The 12760-nt window shown below is 46.2% G+C and overlaps 1 protein-coding gene across 1 annotated transcript in view; it reads right to left on the reverse strand.

Moving 5' to 3' along the window:
- Positions 1 to 12760, reverse strand: part of PCSK5 (proprotein convertase subtilisin/kexin type 5) — a 399384-nt gene that overhangs the window by 15202 nt on the left and 371422 nt on the right. The window contains exons 31-34 of the mRNA XM_063080405.1: positions 9568 to 9785; positions 8243 to 8479; positions 4879 to 5109; positions 1723 to 1900 (exon numbers count right to left, since the gene is read on the reverse strand). Coding sequence (XP_062936475.1) covers positions 1723 to 1900; positions 4879 to 5109; positions 8243 to 8479; positions 9568 to 9785 — 864 coding nt within the window. The remainder of the gene's footprint in view (positions 1 to 1722; positions 1901 to 4878; positions 5110 to 8242; positions 8480 to 9567; positions 9786 to 12760) is intronic.

Here is a 12760-nt window from a genome sequence, read left to right on the forward strand (position 1 = left end):
GGATCTTATGCATAAGCACAAACAATAACTTGGGCCTTAAAGAACCTTCTATGAGGTTAAGCACCAAAATATGTGTGTTGGGACAGGGTGCAGAGAATTATACACCTGACTTTCCAAGGCAAAGAGATTTAACACACAAGGCTTATCCACTGCATGTGGAATATCAGTTTCACCAAAGGAATAATTCTCCACTTATATTTCACGAATGCTCCGTTTCTTCCTCCATTAAAGAGCTCTGTGGCAACCTGTGCCTCTCCCCACGCCCTGTCCCTGCCATGGGTAACTTCACACACTATGGAACAATTGTCTTCTTAGTTCTATGGTCTGCATTCTATTTAGATCACAGGATGATACCTTTTTTGTGTGTGCTCGAGAGTATTTAATGACTTGATTTGAGGAAGATGGGATCCACATCTTTTCAGACACTTATTAGGGTGAAGCAGAAAGGCTAAGCCAGGCACCCCCATCCCCACTCTTGTCTGGCTGGGCCCTTTCTTTATTGATCTATGTGGCTGGTGTTTTTCAAGAGCTGCTGCTGCTGTGTGGCTCTGTGCTGGGTAAGTGTTGTAGTAGCTTGTATGAAAAGTAAGAGGCGTTTTTCCTCCAGGAACTTATAATTTTGGGAGGAAGAGACACATAAGAATAAGGTCTTTCCCTGTGCCAGACAGCCACTTGGGGGGCTGGGGCAGGGAGGGGGGAATAAGCTCTTGAAGGTCAAAGTCTTCGTCTTATTCTCCTTCATATATACCAACACAAGGGGCTCTTCATTAAATGTACTAAATAAACAAGTGAATGAATGAGGTAAATCAGGGCAAGGCAGCACATAGCACTAAAGTGCATGAAACAAGCAGCAGTTGCTACAGGGCTAAAGAGAAGAGAAGAGAGATGTCATATTTGGCTGAAAGCATTTGGAGACGGTTCAAGGTTACAGCCCTTCGATTTAGGTCTAGAAACTCCCAGTGCCCTAAGTTACTGATTGGGAAGGAAGAGTCAGCAACAGGCCTATAATCAATCTTTCTCTTTACTGGGGATGCCCAGGGCGGGAAAAGGATGACCCAGTCAAATCTTCTTCCAAATATGCTGGTAACCAGACGTTCTAATGAACACACTAGCAATTTTTCCTAGCAGCAAAATAATGGAGTCCTTATCTGTGAAATGCTTTTAGAAGAGTACATCAAGTGTGCATAGGTTGTTTATAATAACTAAACCTGTAATTTGTGATTGGTGGGGGAATGAAAGCTTGGAGAATTTATGGATGGGTATAAAGGGAGATGTGAACTGTAACGGTTCCCTTCGTAAAATCCGTGTTCCAAGTGCACTGCTTAGACCTCGCATACTGAATCTGAATCAAACAAATCCTAAAGCTGAAGGAAAAGAACATTCCTTAATGGTCTTGGATTCTCTGAAGGAAGGAGGCTTCGCCTCTGTCTTGTGGTTGCTGATTAACTTTGAACTAGCAGTGAAGTTTGGCACAGGGGTAAGATGGATTGCTCATGTGAGTCTGATTTGACATCTGACCCTTTGTCTTATTTCACGGTGTCACTCTGCCTCTCCTGTTTGTCTTCCATTATTGTGAATTAGCTCATCTTTGCTGCTTGCTAGCACTGAGACTTCAACCTGGTTATGTAAGTGTTATCGGTCTCAGTTTTCTCATCTGCAAAATGGGTTGATACCTGGAGTGGCTGTGGGACGAGATGGGGGAAAAGGTATTGAGCATCTTACCCTTCCCTGCACTGGAGCAGGCACTCTTTTCCCAGCTGGAACCAGCCTGGTCGGCAGGAGCTACACTGCATGCTGTGTCTGCCTTCACATGTCCTGCAAGAGCTGTGGCAGGGGGCACAGCGGTGGTGGTCTTCATCGGCATAGTAGCCCTCTGGGCAGTCCTCCACGCAGGTTGTGTCTGTCAAGGGAGGAAAGAGTCTGTCTTGACATCAAGTCTCCCACACCTACCATGTGTTCTCCCCACTGTGTGCTGTGGCAGGAGGAGGGGTGCGCAGGAGGAATGAGACAGCGTCCCTGTGGGCTGGTGGATATGCATGGGAGCTAAGATGGATGTCCAGGAATAGAATCAACCACAGGCCTTTAGCAGTTCAGAGAAAACAGGTCAGAGTGGACCAGCTGTGGTGGGTAGAACAGAACCACAGTCTAGTGACTGTAGATACTGTCAGGGGCTCATTGTGCAGCTGATGCAACTGGTTAACTAGGGGGCAGCCCAAGGCCCTAAAGAAGAAACAGCACGATATTAGTTTCCTATTGTTCCTGAAACACATTATCACAAATTTGGTGGCTTAAAACAACACACATTTGTTATCTTACTGTTCTAGAGGTCAGAAGTCTAAAATGGGTCCATAGGGCTACATTCCTTTCAGAGGCTCGAGGAGAGAATTTGATTCCTTGCCTTTTCGACCTTCCAGAGACCACCAGCACTCCTTGGCTCCTAGCCCCTTCCTTCATCTTCCAAGGCAGCAGCGTCTTCTCTCTCTGTCCCTCTGCTTCTCTCATCAAATCACATTCTCCTGACTATGGTCCCCCTGTCTCCTCTTATCAGACCCTTGTGATTACACAGAACCTACCCGGATAATCCAGGATAATCTCCCCATGCCAAGATCCTTAATTACTCGCAGCTGCAAAGTCCCCTTTAGCATGTAAGATAATATATTTCCAGGATCTGGGATTAGGGTGTGACCTCGTCAGGGGGGCATTATTCAGTCTACCACAACATCCAAAAGAATTATCTAGTTTACAAATAGGCTGACCCTGGTGGTGTGGTGGTATGGGGCAGGTGGGGAGAATGGGAGAAGACCAGGCCTGAGCAAATCCTGTACCCAGCCCTTGTGCGACCACAGGTCAGTGTTATGCACCAGCACCGAAGTCTCAGTTCTAGTCTAATTTGCTTCCCTGGTTTAAGGGAAGACCACCCTATAGTGAAGAGTTGTCTTTCTGTCTGTATGAAGACATCTGAGGTGACCACTGGATTGGGGATAATTAAGGAAGGAGGTCCTGGGGGGTGGGATTATACGGGAGACCTGGTTGGAGGGAATGTTTTCATGATGCAGGAAGTGTGGGGAGGAAGGTCACTGAGACGTGCGTAACAGGAGCGGAGATGGATGGACAGATGGATGGGGAGGGCTGGTATCTCCAAGTGTCTCCATGGTGAGGTGGTCAGGAGTGGTGTTCGGGATCGATGTCCCTGTGCCTTAGCAGGAGAACGGTGCCCTTGCTCATGGTCCCTCCACATGAAGTGGAAAAACTAGCCACGTATTTTACATCGAGGGTCTCCCTTCTCTGGCCCGCTCTGCTGTTGGGGAGACACGTGCTAACACCTTCTGGTCTTTACCATATTCATGGGTCTTCTCTCTCCTACGGCTGCGTCTTTCAGTTTATTTCCACCGTGGCTGCTTCTTTCTTTCTTTCTTCTTCTTCTTTTTTTTTTTTTTTTTTTTTAAAGATGACTGGTAGTGGGATCTTAACCCTTGACTTGGTGTTGTCAGCACCACCCTCTCCCAAGTGAGCGAACCGGCCATCCCTATATGGGATCCGAACCCGTGGCCTCGGTGTTATCAGCACCACACTCTCCCGAGTGAGCCACGGGCCGGCCCGTGGCAGCTTCTTTCAGTTGAGTTGACTTTTATTTTATTTTCTTTCTTCCACTCTTTCTTTAAGTCTAATCGTGGTATTTCTGGAAACCTGAGGACACTGCCTCGTAGTAGTAATAACCGTCAAACCTGACTTCTGAGGTGGCCAACCTTGGACTGCTCCATACAGAGGATTTATTAATCAACAGATGCTCAACCAAAAGGAAATGTTGAGGAGCAGCTGAATATCTACATGTTCTTAAAGTGTCTCCCCACAGACTTCTTATTATCTCCTGGACTCCGTATTAATTACGAGGGAATAAATATCAATTATAGGGTGGAGGAATTAAACATCTTGACCAGATCAGCGGGAAGCGGGTGGATGTCACATGCCTCCAGATGTAAATCTTGGAGGACACACCATGCCCTGTGACGTGTAGTACACACTCTCCTTCTAACCATGGGGAAACTAACTTCACAGCAACCCAAGAGGAGGAAGAGGGACTATATTCTTCTAAAGCATCAATATTATAAAAGCCAAAGATAATCTATGAAAACGTTCCAGATTAAAGGAAGCAAAGAGACATGGAAGCTAAACGTAATACCTGACTCCAGACTGAACCCCGTTCTAAAGGGGAATTGTCAAAATTTTCATAGGGATAGTACATTAGAATAATGTATCAATGTAAAATTTACTCGAGTTGCCATCTATCCTGTGGTTATGTAAGAAAGTGTCCCTCCTTGGGGGAAATATGTACTAAAGTATTTGTGGGAAAGGGACCATGATGTATGTACCTTTCCCTCAAATAGTTTAGGGAAAAATCTGCTGTGGATTATGTATGCATATACCTTGAGAGAGAGAGCGCGTGCCTGCAAGTGATAAAGTGAATGGGGTAAAAGATTAGCACTGGGTGACCTGGGTGAAAGGAATATGTGTGATGTTTTTTGCACTAGTCTCACTCTTGCATCTTTTCTGTAGGGTTGAAAGTTTTCCACATGGAAGGCCGGCCCATGGCTCACTCGGTAGAGTGCGGTGCTGATAACACCAAGGCCACGGGTTCGGATCCTATATAGGGATGGCCGGTTTGCTCACTGGCTGAGCGTGGTGCTGACAACACCAAGCCAAGGGTTGAGATCCCCTTACCGGTCATCTTTAAAAAAAAAAAAAAAAAAAAAAAGTTTTCCACATGAAGCAAACAGTTAAAAAGAAAGCAGCCCGTACTCGTTGGTCATCGGGCACCACACAAGGTAGTTCCCAGAGGGAGGGAAAAGTGAAGCCCTCCTGGGAGGAAAAGCAACTCACTGAGAAGAAGGCTGTCCCTGTGGCAGGTGTGACACTGGTCCTGGGCAGGCCCCGTGCAGCGGAAGCACTTAGCGTGGCAGGGCTTGCATGCGTGGTCTTCCTCGTCCCAGTACTCGGAGAGGGCGCATTCCCTGTTGGCCACGCAGCCCCCACGGGTGTTCATCCTCAGCCCTTCGCGACAGCTTGTGCAGGTCCCAGACTCCGAGCAGGTCTGGCAGGACTTGTGGCAATCTGCAGGACGGTGGGGGCAGCAGAGGGTGAGAGAGGGCTAGGTACCCCTTGGGGGAATGGACTCCCCTGGAAAGGGTGTTCCTGTCCCTTCCATGTTTCTTCCAGAGATTTCTAGAGCTCTGCCAAGAACATGGGGTCATGAGTTGGGTACAGCCCTTGGGCTCTGGGGTGGAGCATTCTTGTTGCAGAATGAGAAAGAATGACTGTTTCACTTTCTCTGTAATACCTAGAGAGCTCCTTCCTGCAACAGCCACCTCAGAAATACTAGTAAGGTTCACTGTTATTACCCAAACTACAACAAAACAACAGCCAGCAACTCTGCAGCAGCATGGGCACTCACTGGTGTGGGCCTTTCAACCATCACAACCTGTGCTGCTGTCAGCCTCCACTCACCTCCCAGTCACCTTGAGCTTATTGCTAGTGCAGCAATTGCTGGAATCTATCATAACAGCTCATTGCCACATAAGGCTTCTTCTGTATTCATTTATGAATGCACAGTGCCTGTGAGATGGTCTGGCTTATAACAGGTGCTCAGCAAGTATTTGTTAGACAAATAAACTAAGAACAATTTACTTCCGCCTCCAGGTTTTAGCAGCTGCCATTCTCACTCCTGAAAGTCTCTTCTCCCAGTAGTATGCATGGTTTGCTCCCTCCCTCTCTCAATGATATTTTCCAGGCCATCTTCTCTCAAGTCTCGACTCCATCCTGCCCATCTTTCTTTCTTTCTTTTTTTTTTTTTTTAAAGATGACCGGTAAGGGGATCTCAACCCTTGGCTTGGTGTTGTCAGCACCACGCTCAGCCAGTGAGCAAAACGGCCATCCCTATATAGGATCCGAACCCGTGGCCTTGGTGTTATCAGCACCGCACTGTACCAAGTGAGCCACAGGCTGGCCTCTGCCCATCTTTCTATCCCCTGCTCTGCCCTATTTTTTCTCTTGACTTATCGTCTTCAGGGTCTGTCTTCCCCAAGAGAATGCAGGCTCCATGAGGGCAGGGATTCTGTGGGCATCTCTCCCTGCTGTTCCTGGGCCTGGAAGAGCACACAGCACCCAGCAGGCTCCCAGTAAGAATTCTCTGCATGCATAAATGCAAGGCATTATTATTATTATTATTATTTTTAAAGATGACCAATAATAGGATCCGAACCCATGGCCTTGGTATTATCAGCACCACACTCTCCCAAGTGAGCCACAGGCCAGCCTGATGCAAGGCATTATTATGGTTATTATTATTATTATCATCTCATTTTCTCTAGATCAGAAAATTGAAGCTGGAGATGCTACGTTCCTTGGCTGGAAAAGAGTAGAATCAGGAGTAGAACCCAAGACCTTAGTAAGTGCTCATGCTAATCCTGCCCCAGTGCCTCAGGAAAGGCGTGGGAGTTTTAGAGGTGTCTGCACTATCTACTAGGGGATAATTTGCGGTGGCCACAGTGAATCTAAAGTCCATGTGTTTCTTAGAGAAGATCACGCCTAGAGATTGTTTACTTCCAAATGCTTCTCTATACCTACCCAAATCTTAATTTTCAAGTCAGGTTCTTTGTTTCATCTCTCTGGAAAGTCAGGTCTTCACTCTATTTCTTCCAAACCAGCTTCCCATGGTCTCCCTTTGGACCAGTGGAAGGGACAGTGGCCCTGCAGGGCGAGGCCTCAAATCGGTTTTTGACTCTGCCCGTCCTAGCTGGGTCATACTGAGCAAGTGCCAAACTCCACAAAGCATCAATTTGCTTCTCAGAAAAATGGAGAAGACTGACATTTATCTCAATGCTTCTGAACCCTCACTAAGCATCAGAAGAATGGGGGCGCGGCGGGGTCTGAGGTGGACCTGGGCATCTGTGATTTTTAGAGCTCCCAGGTCATTCTAAGGGGCAACCAGGGGCCTTTCTCAAGGAAATAATTAAACCAAATAAATTAAGTAAACATATTCTAGGACCTGTAAAGCTCTCTGCATGGTAAATTACATTAATTATTGAAGACCAGAGAAAGGCCAGAAGTTGAACTTTAGCTCCTGCCCTAACACAGACAGGATGTGGTTGCAGGCCTTTGGCTGAGTCTCTAAACTGCTCCCAGAAACCATCTGAGCTCCACAGCCTGCCCCCCATGAACTCCACCGCCTCTGCAGGAAGGCACAGCCGCCCAGTGGAAGTCCACGGCCTTCCACCATCAGTCAGCAGCACATTGACACTAAATTGTGCTTTACATAAAACACACAAAAAGGCACATGCAGATCAGGCTAGAGCAGAGAGACTTCAGGAGTAAGAACCATCTTCATGTCCCACCAGCAACCTTTCCCTGAGTATGTTCTAGGTCATGGGTGGCCAAAGTTTCTCCTGCCACCTGAGGTCACTATCAAGCTCCCGCTGTTGTCAGGGGACTGCCTCTGGATATCTATCTCGTGTTTGCTTGGTGGCAACACAGGGGACTGAGCCACCACTGTGTTGGGGGCTGCCTGGTTGGAGTGGATCCTGGGGCTCTAGAAAAGTCCCTTCCCCCAGAACGCTTCTCTCTCACCTGCTTGAGAATTCCTCTAGTGATGAACAATTTATTTTTCTATTCCCCGATAACTAATAAGAGGCCAACAATTCATGCCCAGTTAAAACATAAGGAGGTATAAATTTATAGCAGATCTGGACCACAGTGTGAACGGGAGATGGAATAGGGGACTCGGAGCAGGAGAGGAAGGTAAGCAGGAGGGACGGGGGAGCACTGGGGAGGTACACGATGCAGGGAGACAAGAGGCCCCCAGGAAATCCTCTGTGGCACAGTTTGCTTATGCTACGTATTTATAATGGCTTAAAATTCTGGGCAAGTTTTGAAGGCTCCTCATCTCTGTTGTACATTTTCACATGGGAATCCCTTTGGAGCTGCAGTTCATAGTAGCCACTGTAAAGAGGAGGGTCCACATGATTTGTTACTAAGAAAAGATACATGATCAAAGCTTATGAGTGATTCACTTTAAAATTAATTAGAACAGATTCAAAGTATGCTTCTTTGAGGGGTAGGATGGAGGGTGGGAGGACAGCTCTGGGGCTGGAACTGTGCAAACCCCAGAACCTGTTTTGTCTCAGCAGAAGCCCATCTCCTTAGGCTTCCTGGGATGCCACGCTCGGCCACGCATCCTGGAAGTCTTTACCTCTGCAATCCTTAGTCTCTTTCTCAAAGTACGTTCCTGCTGGACATGCGTCTAAACACCGCCCATCATAGAGGACCAGGAAATCCTTAGCACAGAGCTCGCAGTCGTCTGCTTCGGGGCCACTGCACTCCAGACAGTCTTCATGGCAGGGGACACACTGGCGCGAGTCCTCATAGAAGCCACTGGGACAGGACTGATGGCACACATCATTGTGCAGGAAGAACTCAGGCATGCACTCTGGGGAAAGGAAGAGCTAGCAAGTTACCCCCACGGGGACAGGAGAAAGAAATTCCTTCCTTTTGCAGCTGGCTAGCCTGTCCCTCACCACTTTGGTTCATTTCACCTGAGTGGACATTTGCCCCTTTCCCACCCTGCCGGAGCATATTCTCCATGTCTAACAAGCCCTGCCTTGGGTGGGGTGGCACATCTGGTGGCCCGATCAGATGGTCCTGGATTTATGTGCTGAAATGGTCTGCCTCCTGGGGTGTAAGAAACTGCAGCCCTGTAGGAGACAGTAATGGCTGAGGTGCTGGAGGTGTTTGGAAAACCCAGAAAACATCAACAGAAACGTAAAATGGCACCCAGCACCTCACGCTCTATTAAATACAGAAAGCAATTTAGGAATTATTGGATTAGTTAATTTTTCATTCATTGACAGGGTAGACCAATGAATAGACGTTTAGTCAATATGAAGAATGCAATGTGGGGTTATTTGGTTCATTTTCTTATTTGGGGGGAATCCCGGAAAACATTTTAGATCACACCAAGGGAATCCTTTGGAAGGGACAGCACCAGTTAAATGAGTTCATCTTAATGTGGAGATAAAATAGAACAGTCTTTCTTGGGAGATAACTCCAGGGAAAAAAGAAAAAGAAAAAAGAAATATATAGCCAGAGTGCTATTCTCAGTCTTAAAGTTGTCTAAACTTTTCTTTCTTATCTTTCATGATAATTGTGATTCTCTGCTATCTCTGTGGTTTGTTGTTTAATATCCATCTCTTCTGGAAGATTTTGCAAAGAAGTGGGAAATTTGGGTTCTTATCTGTGTCTCTAGCACCTGGCATAGTGCCTGGCCCACCCTCTGTGTGTACGTGTGTGGAGGAAACCCTGTAAAAGGAGGCTCTGGTTTGTCTCAGCTTGTAGAATCCATTATGGAAAGGGGTATTTCAACCCCTGTTTCCTGAATGATGGGCACAGAGACAGATCCCTGTAGAGGCAGGGAGACTGTTCCCACAGTTCTCTTCGGACACCCCCCATCAGGTCATGGGCCCCAGCCAGGTGCTCAGCAGAGCCACGCTTTCCCTGGGGAAGCTCCCAGGTGGGTACCTTTGCAGGTCTTCTCGTGGATGCATTCCTGACACATCTCTGGGCAATGCCTGCACACCCCCTCCACGGCCACATGTCTCTCGGAGCAGGTTTCCTGGCACACTCCGTGCTGCAGGACAAGGCCTCCTTCACAAGAATGGCAGTTGGTGGCATTTCCTTCGCATGTTCTGCAAGAAGAGCTACAGCGTTCACACATGCCGTCTTCTGCATAAAAGCCCCTGTGCAAGGAAGAGAGACCGAACTGGAGAAGCTGACCGACTAGAGAAATGTTTCACACATGGTGGCAGAAGGATTAGGACTAAAAAGGAAAAGGCTATTGCTATTGTCAACCAAGATGAATTCAAAAAATTAACCGAGGAAGCGTGGTGAAAAAGAACATTTAGGAAAATAAAATGAAAGGAATAGGTATTGTTAAATAAAAATGATAGGAGGCCATTGTTTTGGATTAAGCCTCTGCACTGGACCCCAACAAACCAACTAAAAATCAAAGTGGAGTCACCCCTGCTAAATTCCACATCTCAGACCCTAACTAACTTGTCTGACCTTCCGAGAAATCAGGAGAGAGATAATAGCCAATTTCCCAAACAGGCCAGTTTGAATCTTCAATCAGCATGATAATGAAGTTCCCTCTGCTTTAATCCTTATGCAGAAAATGTAGGCCGAAGTACCCTGCTGTTAACTAATCAGTTGTTTCTCCCCGCCTCGGCCTAGTAAGAAAAGTAGCTTTGAAACGACTCACGCGCTCTTTGTCTTGGCTTCTGCTTTCTTCAGCCCTTCTCGGTTTATCAAGCCAATGCCTTCTGCTGAGCTCACTGAAACGCTTACTCTATTTTATGGAATGAAGTGTTGCCAGATTCTATAATCGCAATAAAGCCAGTTGAGATGTTCAAACTAAGTTTGTTGTGATTTTGTCCTTCGACGGTATAACACTTGTGAATTTGATTTGTTTGGAAACAACTGTTGTTAATTTGTATATGGTTTAGTCATCTTCTCTTTTCTGTAATTTTTCTTTTTTTTTTTTTTATTTCCTTTTTGGTAGATCTTTCTTCAGAGTAGAAAATACTTTTTGTTCAACTTAATAAAGTTTTAAACATTTAATAAATTAAAAAATTATTCTCCAAAAGCTCAAAAGGGTTGATGGCCTATAAAATTGGAACCACTTTTGATTTGGATTCTTAGCCAGCCTCTGATGGCTTCTTTCAAACACACACATATAAACATTTGCACGCAGCACTGAACAGATTTTGAGTACCTGTTACTGGGGCATATATTTGTGTGACTGACTCTCTTCCAGGTGGAACCTGACATCTCCATGTATAGAACTCCTGAATGATTAAACTCTCAGTGTACAGAAATCACTCACTGGTGTGTGAACACAGGAACTATGAAACCCCAGCCCTCTCAAATATATTTGGGAGATGAGGGGAGTATAGATGATATTTCCCTGAAGGGAAGAGCTGGAACTTGCAGAAGCAGGAAAATCATAAACCATCTTAGAGAAAATAGACATCTGGTGTCCATATCGGACAGGCACCTATCCGATAGTTTTCTATGATGATCCTTCTAGTAATTAGTTACTGCGATAATAGCACTGTGCAACAAACCACCGCAACTCAAAACCCAGTGGTTTAAAAGAGCTGTCATGTTTTCCCACTTGTGCATGTGGGTGAAGGCTTGACCCCCCAGCTGCAAGCTGATCGGGGCTCACGCCCCCTCATCCTCCCTGGCACAGGGCACCACTGCGGGTCGCTCTTCTCACAGCTGTGACAGAAGCACAGAGGGCAGCTCAACCAGACACACTGTAAGCCTCTGCCTTTTTCTGCTCACAGGTCATTGGCCAAAGCCAGTCACATAACCCAGTCAAAGTCAAGGGCAGGGAAATCCATTTATCTAGTGGCAGAGGCTGCAAAGTTGCAGGCAGAGGGCAAGGATACAGGCAGGGGTGAAGGACTGCGTGAATAACACAATCTACCAGGGTCCTCTTTAAACCCTGACGCCAGTAAAGGATTCTCTCCTACACAGCATTTTTACTTGACGGTTTAATTAATTAATGAACTCACATTTAGTCATTCTTTTAGTCACTTATTTATTATATTCATTCAGGAAACAAAACTATATTGAGTGTGTCAGGAAGAAATAGGATGGGGTGAATAAAAGTCTCATTTCTAATGTGTGTTTTTTTTTTTTAAATGACCGGTAAGGGATCTTAACCCTTGACTTGGTGTTGTGAGCACCACACTCTCCCAAGTGAGCCACAGGCCGGCCCCTCTAATGTGTTTTTTAAAAATTATTATTACTATTAGCATATTCATTATTACAAATAGTAATTTTTCTTTTTTTTTTTTTTAAAGATGACCGGTAAGGGGATCTTAACCCTTGACTTGGTGTTGTCAGCACCACGCTCAGCCAGTGAGCGAACCAGCCATCCCTATATGGGATCCGAACCCGTGGCCTTGGTGTTATCAGCACCACACTCTCCCGAGTGAGCCACAGGCCGGCCCTAGTAATTTTTCTTTATGCCCTTTACCCGACCTATCACTCCACAAACCCCTCGCTCCCTTCCCCCATCTCTAGTATCCTTAGGTTTGTTCCCTCCTTCTGAAAGGCCAATGTGTTGTTGTAGTCCCTTCCTTCCTTCCTTCCTTCCTTCCTTCCTTCCTTCCTTCCTTCCTTCCCTCCCTCCCTCCCTCCCTCCCTCCCTCCCTCCCTATCTACGTACCATCCAGTTATGAATGAGAACATGGGGCAATTCTCTTTTAATGTCTGGTGTGTGTGGTTTTAAGGAGGACAGATTGGAGAAGCAAGCAATCTAGGTGGTAGAAGGGGAACTAAACAGCATCCCGGTGAAAGCTGGGATCAGGCTTTCTCACACCACGATGGCGAACACTTGAAGAACAAAGATGCAGCTGCTTTGTCCAGCCGAGCCTATCTCTTAAAAATGAATTTGACAAGACAATGGGTAGAAATGTATTATATGCTCACCAGGAGTTTGGTTGGATTTGAGACATTTGAAATTTAGGAAACTTAGTGCACTATCAAATATATCACATCTTCTACCTGAAATGAAAGTTTGATAGATTCATTGTTCCTATATGTGTAGTAAGGAATTTAGCCTCATCCAAAGAGGTCTGGCCTTTCTCCCCCGCTAACCTCTACATGCCTGGGATTTCCCAAGTGATGGGAAAGTCTTTGT

Source organism: Cynocephalus volans, chromosome 16 (genome assembly GCF_027409185.1).
Source record: "Cynocephalus volans isolate mCynVol1 chromosome 16, mCynVol1.pri, whole genome shotgun sequence".
NCBI classification, from domain to species: domain Eukaryota; kingdom Metazoa; phylum Chordata; class Mammalia; order Dermoptera; family Cynocephalidae; genus Cynocephalus; species Cynocephalus volans.